Genomic DNA, 18164 nt, shown 5'->3' on the forward strand with positions numbered 1-18164 from the left:
CTCTTATTTCCCCTTTCCACAGCTCAATTTTCTAGTTATTAGTTTCATTCTGAGATCACCATTTATTTTTTGTTCTATATTCTGTAGTCTCTGATTTTGTTTTCTGTTTATTTTTGGATTTTCTGTTTTTCATATTTTAGTCATGTGGTTTATTCATTCATTGTTTCTGTCCAGTTGTGGTTGTTTCCATTGTGTTAGCCATTCTGGTTTGTCTCCTGATTCTTATAATGTAGTCTTTAGTTGTTTCAGTCCTCTTGTGTTCTTCACATTGCTGTTGTCTTGTGTTTTGTTTTCTGTTTTACAGTTCAGACTGTAATTTATAGGTTCTTTGCTATGTTTATTATCTTCTTGACTTTAGCCATGTGTTTAGTTTGTTCCTTTATTGTCACTGATTTTGGTCACCGATTGCATTTCCTTCACTTCCTTCCTTCACTTGTCTGTTTCATCTTTCTCAGTCCCCCTGAATCACTCTCTTGCATCTTTTCGCTCCTCTTGGATTCACCCAACCACACCTCCCTTCTGGAACTTTCATCCACACATGCACCTTGTTAACCTAATTACCTCACCTGTGTATTTAAGGCCTTCACTTTCTCCATTCCTCTGCCAGTTTGTTGTGATCCATGTATCCACATTCCAGCCTCCTGATTCTGTATTGTTTTTGCCTCAGTGTATTACGACCTTGCTTTGTGTACCGTACCCTGTTTTTGCCTCTGCCTTTGATACAGTATTTCTCTGTGTTTTTGAACCCAGCCTGTCTCTTGACCATGTTTTTACCTCGCACTTATCTGTATCTCTGCTTCGCTGCCTGCCTTCCTGTGTACCGTACCCCAGCCTGTGAAAATGATAAAGCTTACTTTCTACATATAACACCTTGTCCTTGAGTCTGCATTTTGTGCCCTCCCATATTCTGTGCCATGCATCCTCAAGCCTGTAGTAGAGGACCCTCCCATTGAGTCCACACTCAATTTTCCAGGAGTAGGTTTTGAATGCAGAATCTTAGAGTTTGGCCCAAAAAATTTTGATTTTAGCAAGGGTAATTTCTTTCTAAGTGTGGGCTAACTTCACAAGGGGGCGCTAAACAAAATGGCAGCCAAAATAATGTACTCAATATGTAAGCCAGAGGTCTCAAACCGATTCTAGAAAGGGCCAAGAGGGTGCAGGCTTTCTGTGCAACCACCCACTGCAGCAGGTGATTTCACTGATTAACATCACTTTGAGCAGGTGGAATCAGTTAATCAGTGAAATCACCTGGTGGAGTGGGTGGTTGCACAGAAAGCCTGCACCCTTTTGGCCCTTTCTGGAACCAGTTTGAGACCTCTGATATAAGCATATTGACCTCACATAACTTGATATATGACTGATATTGTCATTCCAGTAAAGTTAAGTTTCAAGACATTTTCATTGTGAAATGTGACTTTTCTTGTGATTTGAATGGACTGGAAATACTACCTGTTACGTATTCAACATATACGAGGTCTATTAGAAAAGTATCCGACCTTATTATTTTTTTCAAAAACCATATGGATTTGAATCACGTGTGATTGCGTCAGACAAGCTTCAAACCTCGTGCGCATGCGTGAGTTTTTCCACGCCTGTCGGTTGTGTCATTCGCCTGTGAGCAGGCTTTGAGTGAGGAGTGGTCCACCCCCTCTGTGGATTTTCATTGTCAGGAAATGGTGGAATGATTTGGGCTTTTTTTCCATCAGAATTTTTTCAGAAACTGTTAGAGACTGGCACCTGGAAACCATTTGAAAAATGTATCTGGCTTTCCGTGAAAATTTTACGGGCTTCACAAAGAATAAGGACTTACTACAGCTTTAAGGATGGCTTTAAGGACGCTCGGCGCGCCGCGCCCCGTACCACCATCGAGAGCCACAAACCACCAGATCATTTCTAAATGGATGGCTCTGTGGAGCCGGACCATCGTGTGCACTTTCTCTGGTTATCACAAGAGCTGAACATCAACCATTTTGTATGTTTTTGTTAGCTGATTAGTTTTTCAGATAAGTTTTAAAACCATCATTGGACCAATTATCTTCTGATAAATGTAGATCTGATAACTCAGACTGCTAACATTTTTTTTTTTTTACATAGCTAGTAATGTTGAAAAACATTTATAATCCCTTTTGCTCCTGTCTGCTATGTGTTTTGCAGCAGTGAGGTAGCTAAGAGGAGCTGAGCTCAACTCTACCCCTACCAGAAAGGGCCTGGCTACTAGACTGCCACAAAGAAGAAGTCATTATTCTTTAACCTTAACTAATTATTCCAGCCATGAGGCAGAGGTCTTGAAATGGGAAGCAGATTTGACTTATGGTTTTGATTTACAAATCAAATTATTCCGGATAAAATAACTACATCAATGTAAACTCTTAAAATGTACAAAGTGGATAAATAACACATATCTGTTAATATCTGGAGCCTATACCAGCAGTCATAGAACGCGAGGCAGGGTACACCCAGGACAGGATGCCAGTCTATCACAGTGCCACAAACAGACAAACGAAGACATTCACACCCACTTGCACACCTACGGACAATTTAAAGATTCCAATCCACCTAACCCGCATGCCTCTGGATGTGGGAGGAAACCAGAGCACCCAGAGAAAACCCATGCAAACTCCACACAGAAAGGCCACAGGCAGGAATTGAACTCATGACCTTCTCGCTGTGAGGCAACAGTGCTAACCACTAAGCCACCGTGCTGCCATGTAAAAACCAACACAAGTGAATCAATGTAACGTGTGTGCTGCTGTTTACAAATAAATGTGCTTTTCTAAAATATCTCAGTTTTTTTCATTTGTGTAAAAAAAAGGCATTTGCAAAGCCGAAACGTCTATTAAATTGTGATTCAGGCCGTGTGATATATGGATTGAAATGGGACGCAGATTTGACTCATGGCTTTGATTTACAAATCAAATTATTCCGGATAGAATAACTACATTAATGTAAACTCTTAAAATGTACAAAGTGGATATGTAACACATATGTGTTAATTTTAAAATAATGCACTAATTCTGAAGATTTAAACATTTACACACAGGTGCCCAAAGGGATTATTGGAAAACTTAGCCTCCGCTCACACTGATTGGTTGACTAATTCATTCTATGTAAAAACCATACACTCACACTCATCTTCAACCACTTAGTCCAATTAAAGGTCTCGGGGGGCTGGAGCCTATACCAACAGTCACAGAGCGTGAGGCAGGATACACCCAGGACAGAATGCCAGTCTGTCACAGGGCCACAAACAAACACATTCACACCCACTTGCACACCTATGGACAATTTAAAGATTTCAATCCACCTAACCCGCATGTCTCTGGATGTGGGAGGAAACCGGAACACCCAGAGGAAACCCATGCAAACTCCACACAGAAAGGCCACAGGCGGGAATTGAACTCATGACCTTCTCGCTGTGAGGCAACAGTGCTAACCACTAAGCCACCATGCTGTCATGTAAAAACCAACACAAGTGAATCAATGTAACATGTGTGTTGCTGTTTATGTATGTCTCTGGATGTGGGAGGAAACCAGAGAGCCCGGAGGAAACCCACGCAAACATGGGGAGAACATGCAAACTCCACACAGAAAGGCCACAGATGGGAATTGGACGCATGACCTTCTCGCTGTGAGGCAACAGTGCTAACCACTAAGTCACCGTGCTGTCATGTAAAAACCAACACAAGTGAATCAATGTAACGTGTGTGCTGCTGTTTACAAATAAATGTGTTTTCTAAAATATCTCATTTTTTTCATTTGTGTAAAAAAAATGCATTTGCAAAGCCAAAACGTCTGTTAAATTGTGATTCAGGCCATGTGATATAACCGGCGTCAAAATGCATAGAACACTGCCATCTACTGGTGACCCGTTATATCACAGTGTTGTCGACCGCAGGATTTTAAAATTGTGTGTAGGTTTCCAAAACTGAGAGATCACACACGTGGAGTAAAAAAAAAATCATTGATCTGACAGGTTTCCGTTGTGACACCGCACCAAGCCACTAACCAATTGGATGTTATGATGCCTCACTGATTGATTCATTGTTATGACATCGCATGGAGCAACTGATTGATCCGATGTTATAACACTGCATACAGCGATTAAGTGATTGGAAGTTATGACGTCTCACGGAGCGACTGATTGATGCATTATTATGACACTGCACCAAAATAACCAACATTCTGGGTGCAATGAACATGTTCTCACTATTATTTGATTTCTTTGTGCAACTGACATCATTATTCAAGCATTCAAAAGGCGATTCCTATCGCCACACAACTCCAACCACACAGAAGAAAGTTTTTTGACAGTTCTTGTTATTGAAAGAAATAGCGTCTCCCTAACTGGATAGAGTTGTGACGTCATCACGCATGTGCTTAGGCACTCTCTAAAAGGATCTTGAAAATCCTCCATTACAATTTAACAGACCTTTCGGCTTTACAGATGCCTTTTTTTTTTTACAAATTAAAAAAATACATATTTTACAAAAGCACATTTATTTATAAACACCAACACACATTACATTCATTCACTTGTGTTGGTTTTTACATAGAATGAATTAGTCAACCAGTCAGTTTGAGTGGAGGCTAAATTTACCCATAATCCCTTTGGGCATCTGTGTGTTAATGTTCAAATCTTCAGAATGATTGCATTATTTTAAAATTAACAGATATGTGTTATATATCACTTTGTACATTTTAAGAGTTTACATTAATGTAGTTATTCTATCCGAATTAATTAAATTTATAAATCAAAACCATAAGTCAAACCTGCTTTCCATTTCAAGACCTCCGCCTTATGGCTGGACCACTGTATGCTATAAATGATAAGGTAAATGATGCTTCCCTACAGCAGTGGGCAGGGCGCACAAAGACAGAAACGCTGGCTCACTGGCTGTGTTTGGGTTTGTGATCACCTTTGATTCTATTAGAAGTTTAGGGGGTGTTTAAACTCGAAATCGGCTTGTTAGTAGCTGAGAGCATACGGGAGACAAAATTGAAAGTTATCGGTTTGCTGTAGCTTCCAAAACATTTTTAGGCAGTTTATCGATTCAGCATTTTAAAAGATAACTTTTCAGTTAGCTGATTACCAGTTATCAAATCTAGCTTTTTGGTTAGCTGTGCCCACCAATGAGAGCTGCACAATAAATGTTTGCAAAATTACATTATATCTGTTTTTGATTTTTTTGTTGTCATTTTTATTTATTTTTATCAATTTAGCTTTGCTAAAGGACCCACTGAGAAACACTTACATTATAAATTTTACACTTATGTTTATATTGTGATATATACTGTTACGGGATTCAATTTATCCCGCAATATGAATTTTAGGTCATATTGCCCAGCCCTAATATAGTCCATCGGTTATTCACAGCCATATCTACCACTAATGGGTGACAGATATGGAGACGTGTTGTAACAGCACATGATAACCAGACTGAGCTGATCTTTGTTTTTGCACATTACCTTATGTCAATTATACCTGGTATTGCCATGAAGCAGCAGCTTGTCACAGCGTATTGGTTAAAAGTTGGTATGAACATATATACATGTTTTTAATCCAAACCATTAATCTTGGTTTTGGTATTTATTACATCATATTTTTGGGAGCTGCATGGTGTTTCAAACAAAAGTTGGCTTTGTTGTGGGCATTAAAAATCATAACCCACTTATTCTGTCTGTAATGAAGGACTAACTGGACCTAAAGTAATGAAGTTATTGATAGTTGTTAAAAGTGCTAACACTGTTAGCATCGAAAATTAAACCACATGATATTTTCACTTGATACAAATATTACAGTACAGAGAGCTGTTCCTACCTATTTAAACCCCTTTTAAACAGGGATGCGGTCTGTCCAGCAGTCCGTGTGTCGACATGATGTCAAACAGGTGCTCAGCTGCTGCCAGGACCTTACAAAAACCATCTGGTATCCTCACAAACCATCATGATCACAATGGGTGCCATGAAGTATGAAGCTGCACCTAATTTCAGGATAAGTGATACACAGTAAATTTTGCTGAGTAAAATATACTGTGCCGGGATAACAATTGGTCCCAGTCTAAAAGTAGAGTAAAATACATTGTATTATAGAGTGAAATCAGCTCTGCCATCTTGGCAAATTCTCAAAATTGTTTCTACTCCAATAAGAGCTGATTTCACACTGTGATAGAGTATATTTAACTTTATTTGGACTGGGATCAAATGTTAGGCCCCTTACAGTAGTACGAATGTGGTCGAACTGCCCATGAAGTGCGCATGAATCAGGAATCGTATGCAATACGTGTAACATTGTAGCTGCCTCCAACGCGTCGTACACCTGTTGCTACAATTATTTGCGCACAGCAGCGGCTGAAAGCCAGAGTGTGGCTGGGAGAGCCCATTCCCTTCTCGCAGCAGTAAAATTTACTGTGTTCGCACTTTAACTTTATAGCCAGGGGTGCACATAACTGGTACTCATGGTGCTCGTGTGTGTGAAACAGCAGAGAGAAACACTTTTCCAACAATCTGTCATTGCTTTCCTCTTATGAAGCACTTCCCTTGTGTTTTCTGCTGCACATCATTTATTTTTGCACGCACAAGCACCATGAGTACCAGTTATGTGCATACCTGTTTATAGCTTAACAAGTCTTAAAGTAAGGAGCTGGGAAAAAAATTCACACTGCGTACACTTGTCATGGAGGAAGAAACTAGCCTAACTAGAAACTAGGACGGTGATGGTATAGTGGTTAAACGTTGGGCTTGAGACCAGAGTATCCTTAGTTCAAACCCCAGCCTGACCGGAAAATCACTAAAGGCCCTTGGGGCCCGCATCATAAGCCATAAGTCCAAATTTCTTCTTTCATTTCGGCTTCACTATCCTTCCGTCTGACTGGATTTGCTCTTGGTGTGCAGTAAGCGCCTTTGCATGGCAGCACCCTGACATCAGTGTGTGAGTGTGATTGGGTGAATGTGAGGCTTAATTGTAAAGCGCTTTGAGTGTCTGATGCAAATGGAAAAGCACTATATGAATGCAGTTCATTTAGCCACAGAAAACAAAAACATTTTTAGTATCTGGCTGTAAACATGTTTATTTCTGTTCTAAAATCTAGACATTTTACCATGGGCTTCTATGTGAATCTGCTGTGTTCTGGACTCAGCTTCAAGCAGCTAGTTAGGGAACTGCAACTTCTTCTAGTTCTGGGTTTACCTAATTTGGGACTGTCAAAGCTTACCGCTTGATTATGAAAAGACTTTTCCACAAGACAAAAGCGAAACATCCTTTTCATGGGTTTTATGTTGCAGAAAAGAATCAGAAGGAGACTTCTACAAGAGAATGGTATGTCCCTTTCACTGCATGGTCTACTCACAAGTCCACCATCATCATCTACTTTTTCCACTAAGATATGCATTCGCCAGAGTAGTGAGCAGCGCATTGTTCCCCAAAAAGAGCTGTAATAATGGAGCTGTCCCGGTCTCTCCCTGCACCCTAGTGCACAACGCTGCAGTGTCAACTTGCACCAGCTGCAAAGTCATCATGGAACGACACTGCTCAGCACTCACTCCAAGACAGAAAACAATCTGTACTGTATTTTCATTTTAGTGCTTAATTGTAAACTGCCATTAAAACTGTGGTACACTCAAGAGTGTGTGATGACTTTGGGATGCATTCAGAATTTAATTAATAAAGAATTAATTTCTCTTGACTTTGAGGCAAGATGTCATCCTGGGAAAATTATGAATTTTTCTGATGGTTAATTTTGTATTGTGGAATGTGCAGAGAGACAATGAAGTTCAGGAACATATCAGGTGGAACTCTTGGCACATGAACAGTTGACCCTGGGTTGCTCAAGGGGAAAACCTCCACCCACACCCCAGATGTTATCTGGAAGACTAACTGAATGCTCTGTGTCTTCATTCTTGCTGCACTTTACCTGAAATTTGGAGGTATTTCATTTTTGTTGCTGTGGTGCCAAACAGCCAAATCCACATTCACGCAGAGATGATTTATTTTAAGATGTACTAACGGAATCAAAAGTTATATGTAAAATAAAAAAACAATATGTGCATTACCCCGACTGCACAAATTACATCTGATAATTCATATTCTGTGGATCATGATGTGTCCAGATGTCACAAATTCTTAAAATGTTTAAAATTTTCCAGATTTTTTCACAGTGTTTTGCAAAGCTGCTTTTACCACAGGCTACACTTGTTGTCAGGACCTGACTGGGTATCTGATTGTTCTTTGCACCACAAAGGCACAAACTCTGGTGTCAAATCAATCAAAAGGAGCACACTTTTAGACAGTTACAGATGCTTTTCAAATTTTCTCTGCTCACACATACAAACTGAAACCATCTTTTAATGCAACTGCTACTAATTGAAAACTTTGTTTACACTGAATCTTCTCCACAAGGTCTTTTGTGTGGTGTAAAAATAAACTGTTAATCAGAGTCATGGGCTGCCTTTGTATGCAGATAACAAATTTGGGGGAAAATAATCACATTCCCATATGCACACACTTATGCACAGAGACACAGAGGATCTCTCTTCACAGATTTCTCTGTGGAATGCTGATACGTGAAGCACTTCGTCCATCTCATGATAGGAAAGACGTGGACTGACGGATGGAGGGTTCATGTGAGAGCCAATGATAACACGAGCAATATGTTTCATCTGTGCGTCATTGTGGTCACAAGTTCTTCCATAAGCTCCAAAACATCCTGACAATAACGTGGCTAAATCAGAGACAATCCCATCACAATAATGTGTCTCCGAGGGAACAACCTCTCGCCTCTCACACCCACCTGACACTCCGCACCTCACAAAAAAACAAACCCTTTATTACGCCGCACCTCCAGCTGGCTTCATAGTGTGTATTAAGAAGGTCCACTCTGCTCCAGCTCCAGTCAGTCTCATCCATATCTTCACACAGAAAGATTTTAAAGCCAGAAATAAAACCAAAATAGCCATTGAACCTGACACAATCAGATGGTAACTGGTTTAAACAGTCATTTATCAAACTCTAACACTTAGAAATGGTGTGCAATGGAATGGAATGGAATTGCCTGATGAAAATGTGAGGTTTGAAGATAAGAACAGACTCTCTAAGGACGTGTGCTACTATATTTCAATAAAGAAAACCATAAATGACCATTATATAATGGCTGAGTGGAGCCTTGTCATTGATTGGTGGGTTGTATGTCATGTGACATGGATTATTTGTACCATTTGCAGCTGTGTTTCATGAACCGTGCAATAGTTCTTTTTTAGTGTACAATTTTGGTGCTATATGAAATGCACTATTGCACGCCCCGACCACCGTGCACCCTCACACTACCGGGGGCAGCATTTAGCTAAACTTTGCAGTGTTTTTTTTTTTTTTTTTTGCTGGCTGACGATGATTTGAAGAAACTAATTGACACTGCTAATTCTTCTATACACACACACACACACACACACACACACACAAACAAACAAACAAATCCACTATGCTGAAAGCCATTTGGTGGCATGAAGAGCGGTTACGATGAAAAGCTGGACATATTTATGAGGGGATTTTTTGCTGGACTGTGATTTTTCGCTGGACTGAGCAACTTCATAAAGTCTTTTCTTTTTTTGGAAGTACACAAAGTTGGTGCATGGCATCACAGACATCATCGTTGCAATTTTGGACTCCAATTTAGAGTTTGTGTTGGATTGTTAACCCTCTGGGGTGACGCCGTCATATACGATGGCTAAGACCAAGCTTTACTAAATTATAAATAACTTTTTAATAATATGAGATAGAAACTTACTTTTTTTTTTTGCTGAAAAGTTAACTCCGCAGACTTTTGAGCCAGCCATCGGCCATCTTTGTACTCCTCATAGAAGCTGTGTGATGACGTGCGCAATGTGAGTGTCCAATCGGAATTGGTTCACTGTCACATGGTTTTCCAAAATCCAATTATAGGGCAGATTTACCTCACGTGAAAAGCCAAAGATCATTTTCAGGAGTGATGTGTTACTAGTTGGCCTGTTTGAATAGCCCCGTGGGTGCTCCAATGAGTACATACTATTGGTCTCCAATACGCGCCCTGCGCCATTATGCACAGCAATCAGTGAAAGCAGATGGAGAGCCTCTGATGACAATCTCACGTGCTCAAACAAAGAGTGTGTAACTATCAGGATTGCACCACTAGTTTGCATGTGAATGTTACTGGATAACTCTGTTGCTTTCTCTGCGTAAAGCACTGTTTACCATATCAGTGGACAACAAAATGCATAGACCATTTTGTATATATTGTTCAAAATGTGCATTTGTGTTTATTGTTTGAACCTTTTTGTTGTACAGTCTTTCACACAAGACCTCAAATTACCTTTATAAAGTGTCAAAACAGTTGTTTATTATAGTTTGTTTATGATTACTAAGGTCTTAAGGGTTAGATCAGATATTTGCTGTTTCAGTTTCAAGATATGCATATGCATAGCAAACAACATAACACTTGTACGAATTAATGTTAGCACCTCTCATTACATGTGTAATATCTGGGGCTGAAGCCGTCTGAATAATGATTCAGATGGCTGTGATTTCTTTATAAAACTATTTAACAGCTCAGACAAATTTGTGACTGTCCATCACTGATCCCCAGCCCCCTGCTAAAACTGCCTGTGTAAGTGACGGGTAATGTAGCTGGCTCCACTTTGGAGGATTACTACTCCAGTCACTTAAAAGGTAAAACGTTTGCGCGTACATCATCGTGATGCACACAAGTGTGCACACGGACTGTGCTGCACTAATGCATGCATAATGGATAGAATTTATTGCACTGCTGATTTGTTGACACTCTTAAAACTGCAGAAAACATGGCATGTGACATCTGTTCTCATCTTGTGCATGAGTAGTAGTAACAGATGGCTCTCCAGTCCTCAGTGATTGGGGCATGTCACTGTATTCTCTAGTTTTATATGGGGCTGTTTCTGCAAGCACATCTTCAGTGGGTGCCCATCGTGTGTGACACGTTCTCAGTCAGCAGGTGCCTTCATGAAATAGTATCCAAATAATGAGTGTTTATGAGTTCAATGGTACGAATATTTTATGAGGTGGAAGTTGGAGCAATATTTGTCCCATTGAAAGAATGTAAAAAAAAAAAGTCATAATTTGTTTTATATAATGGCTAAAATAGATCCTTGCCATTTTATATTATATTAATTTACATACAACAGAAAAGGGACTTAGATTTTGGTACCTCCTCAGTGCAGGGAAAAAAATAACGTTAGAAATTAATCCATCTTTTGTGCGTCTCTGTTGCTTTGACATCATCAACACACCAACACAAACTTTAAATAGGAGTCCAAAAATAATTCTGATGATGAAGTCCCGCCATGTTTGTTTTAAAGCTAAGGACCACACGGCTTGTGTGATCGTGAGCGTAGTGCGCGCTCACACAAGCGGGAAGGAGCGTGTGCGCTCGTGTATTACCAAAAAAAAAAAAAGACTGTATTTTCTCAGTGCAGCAAAAAAAAAAAAAAAATCATGTCACATGGCATACAGCACAGTGGATTTGTTTTATGTGTGTGCACGCGTATTGTGTGCGTGTGTAGTGCATGCATGACGTACACGTGCATGCGTGTGTATGTGTGCGCATGTGTAGGTGTAGGTGTGTGTGTGTGCGCAGAGTGTAATGGTACCAAACGTATGGAACCAAATTTGCACTCTAAATGGAACCAAATTCCACTCTAAATGCAATGCAACACAAATGGAATGAATTAATCCATGTCATGTAACATACAAAGCACCAATCAAATGACAAGGACCCACTCAGCCATAATATAAATGGCACTCACACCCCACTCAGTGATGTGATATGGATTGACTTGACGTGCCAATGAATGATCAAAACGCAGTTTGTGCAAATGAAAGCCACCCCCTCAAAGCTGTCACCCTGGGTGGGTGACCATATCACCTATCAAAAGCCACCTGTGTTGTGTTTTCATAGACTAGTGCAGTGCCAGAAGGAAGTATGTATGACTATAGAAAAGTGGGAGCTTTGTTGACGATCTGTGTTCAAGCTGGCGCGTGAGAATATTCCGCCTTGTGCCAATAATGATGATGACTTCAAAATAAAGGTTTTGAAAATTAATCCCACATATTTTCAGAATAAAGGATGCACATCATCATGCCATGCACAAGCCATATCCAAAAGCTGAGGCTGATCTAACAGTGAGAGAGATATGTGAGACACACACACACACACACACACACACACACACACACACACACACACACACACACACACACACACACACTCAGATGCTTCTTGCTTTATAGATAGATATAAACATCTGGAGACACACACACTAATGCGCACTCTATAATTACCTTTTCCTCTTGTCAACAAAACATGCAAAATTACTGAAGACTAATGGAATGAGATTATTGTGAGAAGATGAGCTCAAAATAATTGGCTGTAGTCTTTCAAGGTTGCTGGCAAATCACCTCTCACTCATGTAGGTGCAAATTGCACAAAGCATTCCCCTTTTATCAAAGTAAACCTATTTTGTAACCAATGTTAAGCAAAAATGAGCATATGGAAAACATTACTATTAGCTCTGGGAGCTGAGAATTTGATCTGCCATATCTCTAATGAGCACAGATTATTCAATTATCTGACCAGTCATCACAAGAACAATCGTGTTTTAGTTTGATGAATAATTTAAGTTACAGTATTAATTGTGGGAAAAATGTTCTGGCAGTGGCAGTGATTCTGGCGGTGTTTTCTCTGATTTAAATTGCTGCAAATTTAATAATGCTGGGTTTTGTATTAGCTGTTCATAGATTGTTTAATATGATAAACCTGAACCAATACATTCTGGTTTCTCCAGACAAGCATGTTTTAAATATTAACATCTGCTAGTCTGTCAGCTTGTCCACCCACCTCTTGCCACATGATGACATAAATCAACACTAACTTCCTTTGCATGTATGATATTTTTAGATGCAGCCATGTACCATATCTGTTTCAAGCACTGGCTTCAGACAAAACTTACTAAAGGACATGTCACACAGAAATCATAATAGCTTCAGGTTGTTAGGGACAAACAGCTACGGAGACACTCGAAAGCTGAGTACACTTGAGTACTCGTTTTTCTGAGTGTTTCTGACAGTGTTTACGTAGCTCTGAGGAAACGCCACAGCACACTGTTGAATGGTAGCTGCTAATGTTAAACACAGAGCTGCAGATTAATTGCATAGTTTATATAAGTGTGATGTTGTGTTATGATAATTCATTTTTAAATGATAACTGCTCATTTTGATGCAGTCATGGTAAAAGCAGAAGTCGTTCTTCACATTGAGACTTAGTGCACGTGCATGTCCATCATGAATGCAGCCTATTAAAAACACTCTCTGCTAGAGGCTCAGGTTTGTGCATGATTAAAAGTGTTGTCATCGATATAACTGTGAAAAATGTAAGTAGTACATCTGTGTGATCAGAAAGCTCAAAAAACAGTGGAGAGCTCTGCGTACACATTCATGGGGTGAAAACAGCGTGCTGCTCTGGTACAGAAAACAGACTGCACACACTGAGATCTGAAATCTGACAGACTCTCTCAAAGTAAAATAAAATTAATAAAAACCTACCAGCTCCACTGAGGAGAGCAAAATACAAAAGGAAAAGCCTGCACAGGGCACTCACCCACTTGTAGAATGATTTCCAATACTAAATATGGAAAGGTCCACACCATCAAAGTCATCATGCATGGATCACATGCAATTGCCAGCAGGTTAACAATGTCCAGGTCCACTTCATCAAAGAGGTCCCAAGTGGCACCATCAGGTATGGATGGCATGTGATCACCAGCCAGAGAACCATATCTGGGTCCAGGCCATCCTCCTGTGCACAGATGTCTTCCATGGTTCTGCTGTGATTAAACCCACCTCTGTGTGTGAGGGCTGGCCATGGCCACCAGCATGAGATGTTTTCCCATTATGGCCCTGATTTACAAGCAGAAGAAAAAGGATAATCCCATCTGATGCGGACAAGTGTGTCCAGCCCATTGGCCATGAGCCACGGCTGCTGGACTCTCTTGGGCACTTCCAAAAGTGGCTCTCTCTCTGATTATCTCTGGCATGCTCTCACAGCAGCTCTGCTGTCAGCTCCTCAGAAAGTTTTCTCATGATTCTGGCATGTGAGATAGAAAATCGATTATCTCCTGAAAATAACATATTCCGACTTTTTCCAACGTAAGAAATCCATCTGTATGTTCAGGCAGCCTGTAAAAACAGCGCTATGGAGACGTTCATCATGTGTGTTCACGGCCACAGTAAAATATTGTCCTGCGACACAGACAGCACACAGTAAAATCGCCAGTGTAAAACTAACACTGGCAGTGTTAAATTAATACTGCCAGTGTACATATGGTCCTACTCTGGTCAGAGTGGGACCATATGTATACTGGCAGTGTTAATTATCACTGGTGATTTTACTGGGCAGAGTCAGCACACATTAGGATCCAAAATCCAACAGACTCTGAAAGAAGTACGAGTTTTGGGGTAAAGTGTGTCGTCTCCTCTCTGTACATCCTCTGTAAATCCAAACCATCACTTTCAAATGAAAGCTCAAAAGTTTTGGCAACAGACGTAGCAGTGTTCGATTCACTCTGTCTGTCGGCCATCGGGATAGCTCTGCTTTTCCTAAAATGTGTGTCACATACCGAGAAATGGCGAGAAATGAAGAAGAAGGCTTTTTCCAGAAAAACACCTGCTAACTTGCAGAGCAAGAGGGATAATTAGCAATAAAATACATCAGCGACCACTAATTATTACCACGTGAGCGGATAAACTTCCAATCATGATTACTTTGATGTGTTGCTAAAAAAAAAACCCTTGTGTTATTTAACATGGCGCTTTCTCAAAAGTTTGATTCAGGCTGCGACGGAGCCTCCACCTTCCCCCAGTGCGTCCGCTGCAATAAATAAACTTCGGCTTTACAAATATCAGTGACAGAACAGGCATCTCAAAACTTACATGAACAGCAGTGAGAGTCACTCACCTCAGCTCAAAACACCCCTCTGCGGCACAGCAAACTGGTTCACACACACACACAGCTGCTTCACATGAGTTTTCCTGGATCGAATAGACTCTGTGGCCGTTATCGCGATTTGTCGGCGGAGTCCAAATCTCTATCGCTGGCCAAAATTATACCATGTAACGGATAAACCGGCTAAACCGCACAGGCCTAGTTGCTAACCGGGGCGTTAAATAATGTGTGTGACATGTCCTTTAACATTTACAACATTTTGTCTGAATCAGAAATTGCAGTTAAATATATCATATAGCAGATGAACACACTGATATTTGAGAAGTGAAATGAAGTTTCTAGTATTTACAGAAAGTGTGCAATAATTATTTAAACAAAATTGGGCAGGTGCATAAATTCGGGCACGCCTGTCATTTTATTGAATGGAATACATTTAGCACTAATTATTGGAAAACAAAATTTGTTTGGTAAGCTCACTGACCCTTGACTTCCTTACACAGGTGAATCCAATCATGAGAAAGGGTATTTAATAACCTCTTAAACCCTAGAGTCCCCAAATTTGGGGACTTGCCCTGTTTTGGAACATTTGAACACTCATAACTAACCAATGCTGACACCAACATACACTGACACCAACATACACCATAACATCCCCTAGGACCTGTCTTTGAGCTGATCCAAACTTTTGCATTTTTGACCTTGTACAAGCTGAGACATCAATCATAATGTATGGGTATGTGATTTTGGTGAAATAGGCTCTAGGGCTTAAGGGGTGGCCATTTGCAAATGTTTCCCCTCTTTGCATCTCTTCTAATGAGTGGCAACATGGGAACCTCGAAACAACTCTCAAATGACCTGCAAAGACTGTTCAACATCATGGTTTAGGGGAAGGATACAAAAAGCTATCTCAGAGATTTCAGCTGTCAGTTTCCACTGTCATGAACATAGTGAGGAAATGGAAGACCACAGGCACAGTACTAGTTAAGGCCTGAAGTGGCAGGCCAAGAAAAATCTCAGATTAGCTGAAGCAAAGGATGGTGAGAACAGTCAAAGCCAACCCACAGACCTGCTCCAAAGACCTACAACATGATCTTGCTGCAGATAGTGTCTCTGGGCATCATTCAACTACACAGCGCACTTTGCACAAAGAGATGCTGTATGATGCTGTAATGCAGAGGAAGCCTTTCCTGCATACACCCCACAAACAGAGTTGCTTGAGGTATGCTGAAGCACATTTGGACAAGCCAGCTTCATTTTCAGATAAGGTGCTGTGGACTGATGAAACTAAAATTGAGTTATTTGGACATAACAAGGGGCGGTATGCATGGCTGAAAAAGAACACAGCATTCCAAGAAAAACACTTGCTACCTACAGTAAAATTTGGAGGTGTTTCCATCATGCTGTGGGGCTGTGTGGCCAGTGCAGGTACTGGGAATCTTGTTAAAGTTGAGGTTCACATGGATTCCAGTCAATATCAGAAGATTGTTGAGAACAATGTTCATGAATCAGTGACAAAGTTGAAGTTGCGCCAGGGCTGAATCTTTCAACAAGATAACTTTTTTCTTTTTTTTTCTTTTGGCTATTCCCATTGGGGGTCGCCACAGCAGATCAATCGTTTCCATCTCACCCTGTCCTCTGAATCCTCCTCTGTCACACCAACCACCTGCATGTCCTCCCTCAGCACATCCATAAACCTCCTCTTTGGCCTCCCTCTTCTCTTCCTGCCTGGTGGCTCCATCCTCAGCATCCTTCTCCCTGTGTACCCTGGGTCCCTCCTCTGCACATGTCCAAACCATCTCAATCTCGCCTCTCTGACTTTGTCTCCAAACCATCCCACCTGAGCTGTCCCTCTGATATGTTCATTCCTAATCCTGTCCATTCTTGTCACTCCCAAAGAGAATCTCAACATCTTCAGCTCTGCCACCTCCAGCTCTGCCTTCTTTTTGTTAGTGCCACCGTCTCTAAGCCATACAACATAGCTGCTCTCACTACTGTCTTGGAAACTTTTCCCTTCACTCTTGCTGATATTCAACAAGACAAACGACCCTAAACACTGCTGAAAATCTACTAAGACATTCATGCAGAGGAATAACATCCTGGAACGGCCATCTCAGTCCCCAGACCTGAATATTATTGAAAATCTGTGGTGTGATTTTAAGCGGACTGTCCATGCTCGGAAACCAACAAACCTGACTGAACTGGAGATGTTTTGTAAAGAAGAATGGTCCAAAATACCTTCAACCAGAATCCAGACTCTCATTGGAAGCTATAGGAAGCATTATTTTTGCAAAAGGAGGATCTACTAAATATTGATGTATTTTTTCTGTTGGGGTGCCCAAATTTATGCACCTGTCTATTTTTTTTTTTTAATTATTGCACACTTTCTGTAAACCCTATAAACTTTATTTCACGTCTCAAATATCACTGTGATTGTCTGCTATATGATATATTTAAGGGAAATTGCTGATCCACACAATAAATGATTTTTAAAGGAAAATCATGGAAATCATCAGGGTGCCCATACTTTTACAACTGTAGATGTGTTTGTATATATATATGTGTGTGTGTGATTGTGTGTGTGTGTGTGTATGTATATACACACAAAACAGCTGTATCACATCTTACCCTGGTTATATTTTCACTTTTTCGCTTTCAGATTTTTTGCAGGTTGGACAAATAACACTTTGACTATTTCTGACTATTTCAACAGAAATCACTGCGAATCTCCGGCAGTAAGGATCCACATTCAAACTTTTATCAACTATTACAGTAAAACCCGGAGTGCTGTGAGTGCCACAGGCAGCGTGCACACTGTGCACGCTCATACACCATAAACAGTCAACAACTCACGCATGCAAACCTCAATCCGCTCCTGCAGCGTGCACGAAGAGGAAAGAGGCTGTTACCTGAACAGCAAACTCACATTTGGTGCCGTTTGTGTCCATTGTGCTGGTGATGCTGTCCACGAGGACAGGCGTTCTGGACTCCACGCACACTGTTTAAGTCAAGCGCAGGACCATGAGTGAGCGCGTGAACGACTGACAGATCCACATCCACAGCAGGTCCTCTGCCGGGTCCTAGTGTCTGCCTGGTTCAGTGAGCAAAGCCGGTGTTTTGTCGAGATGAGGTGCGCCGTCAAGATGAGGTGCCTCGCGTAACTGAAAA

At 40.8% G+C, this 18164-nt stretch overlaps 1 protein-coding gene across 1 annotated transcript in view; it reads right to left on the minus strand.

Moving 5' to 3' along the window:
• Positions 1–17959, minus strand: part of afap1l1a (actin filament associated protein 1-like 1a) — a 118296-nt gene extending 100337 nt beyond the window's left edge. The window contains exon 1 of the mRNA XM_034181228.1: positions 17923–17959. Within this exon, the coding sequence (XP_034037119.1) occupies positions 17923–17944 (22 nt within the window). The 5' untranslated portion in view covers positions 17945–17959. The remainder of the gene's footprint in view (positions 1–17922) is intronic.
• Between the last annotated feature and the right edge of the window lie 205 nt (positions 17960–18164).

Source organism: Thalassophryne amazonica, chromosome 11, assembly GCF_902500255.1.
Source record: "Thalassophryne amazonica chromosome 11, fThaAma1.1, whole genome shotgun sequence".
Taxonomy (NCBI): Eukaryota; Metazoa; Chordata; class Actinopteri; order Batrachoidiformes; family Batrachoididae; genus Thalassophryne; species Thalassophryne amazonica.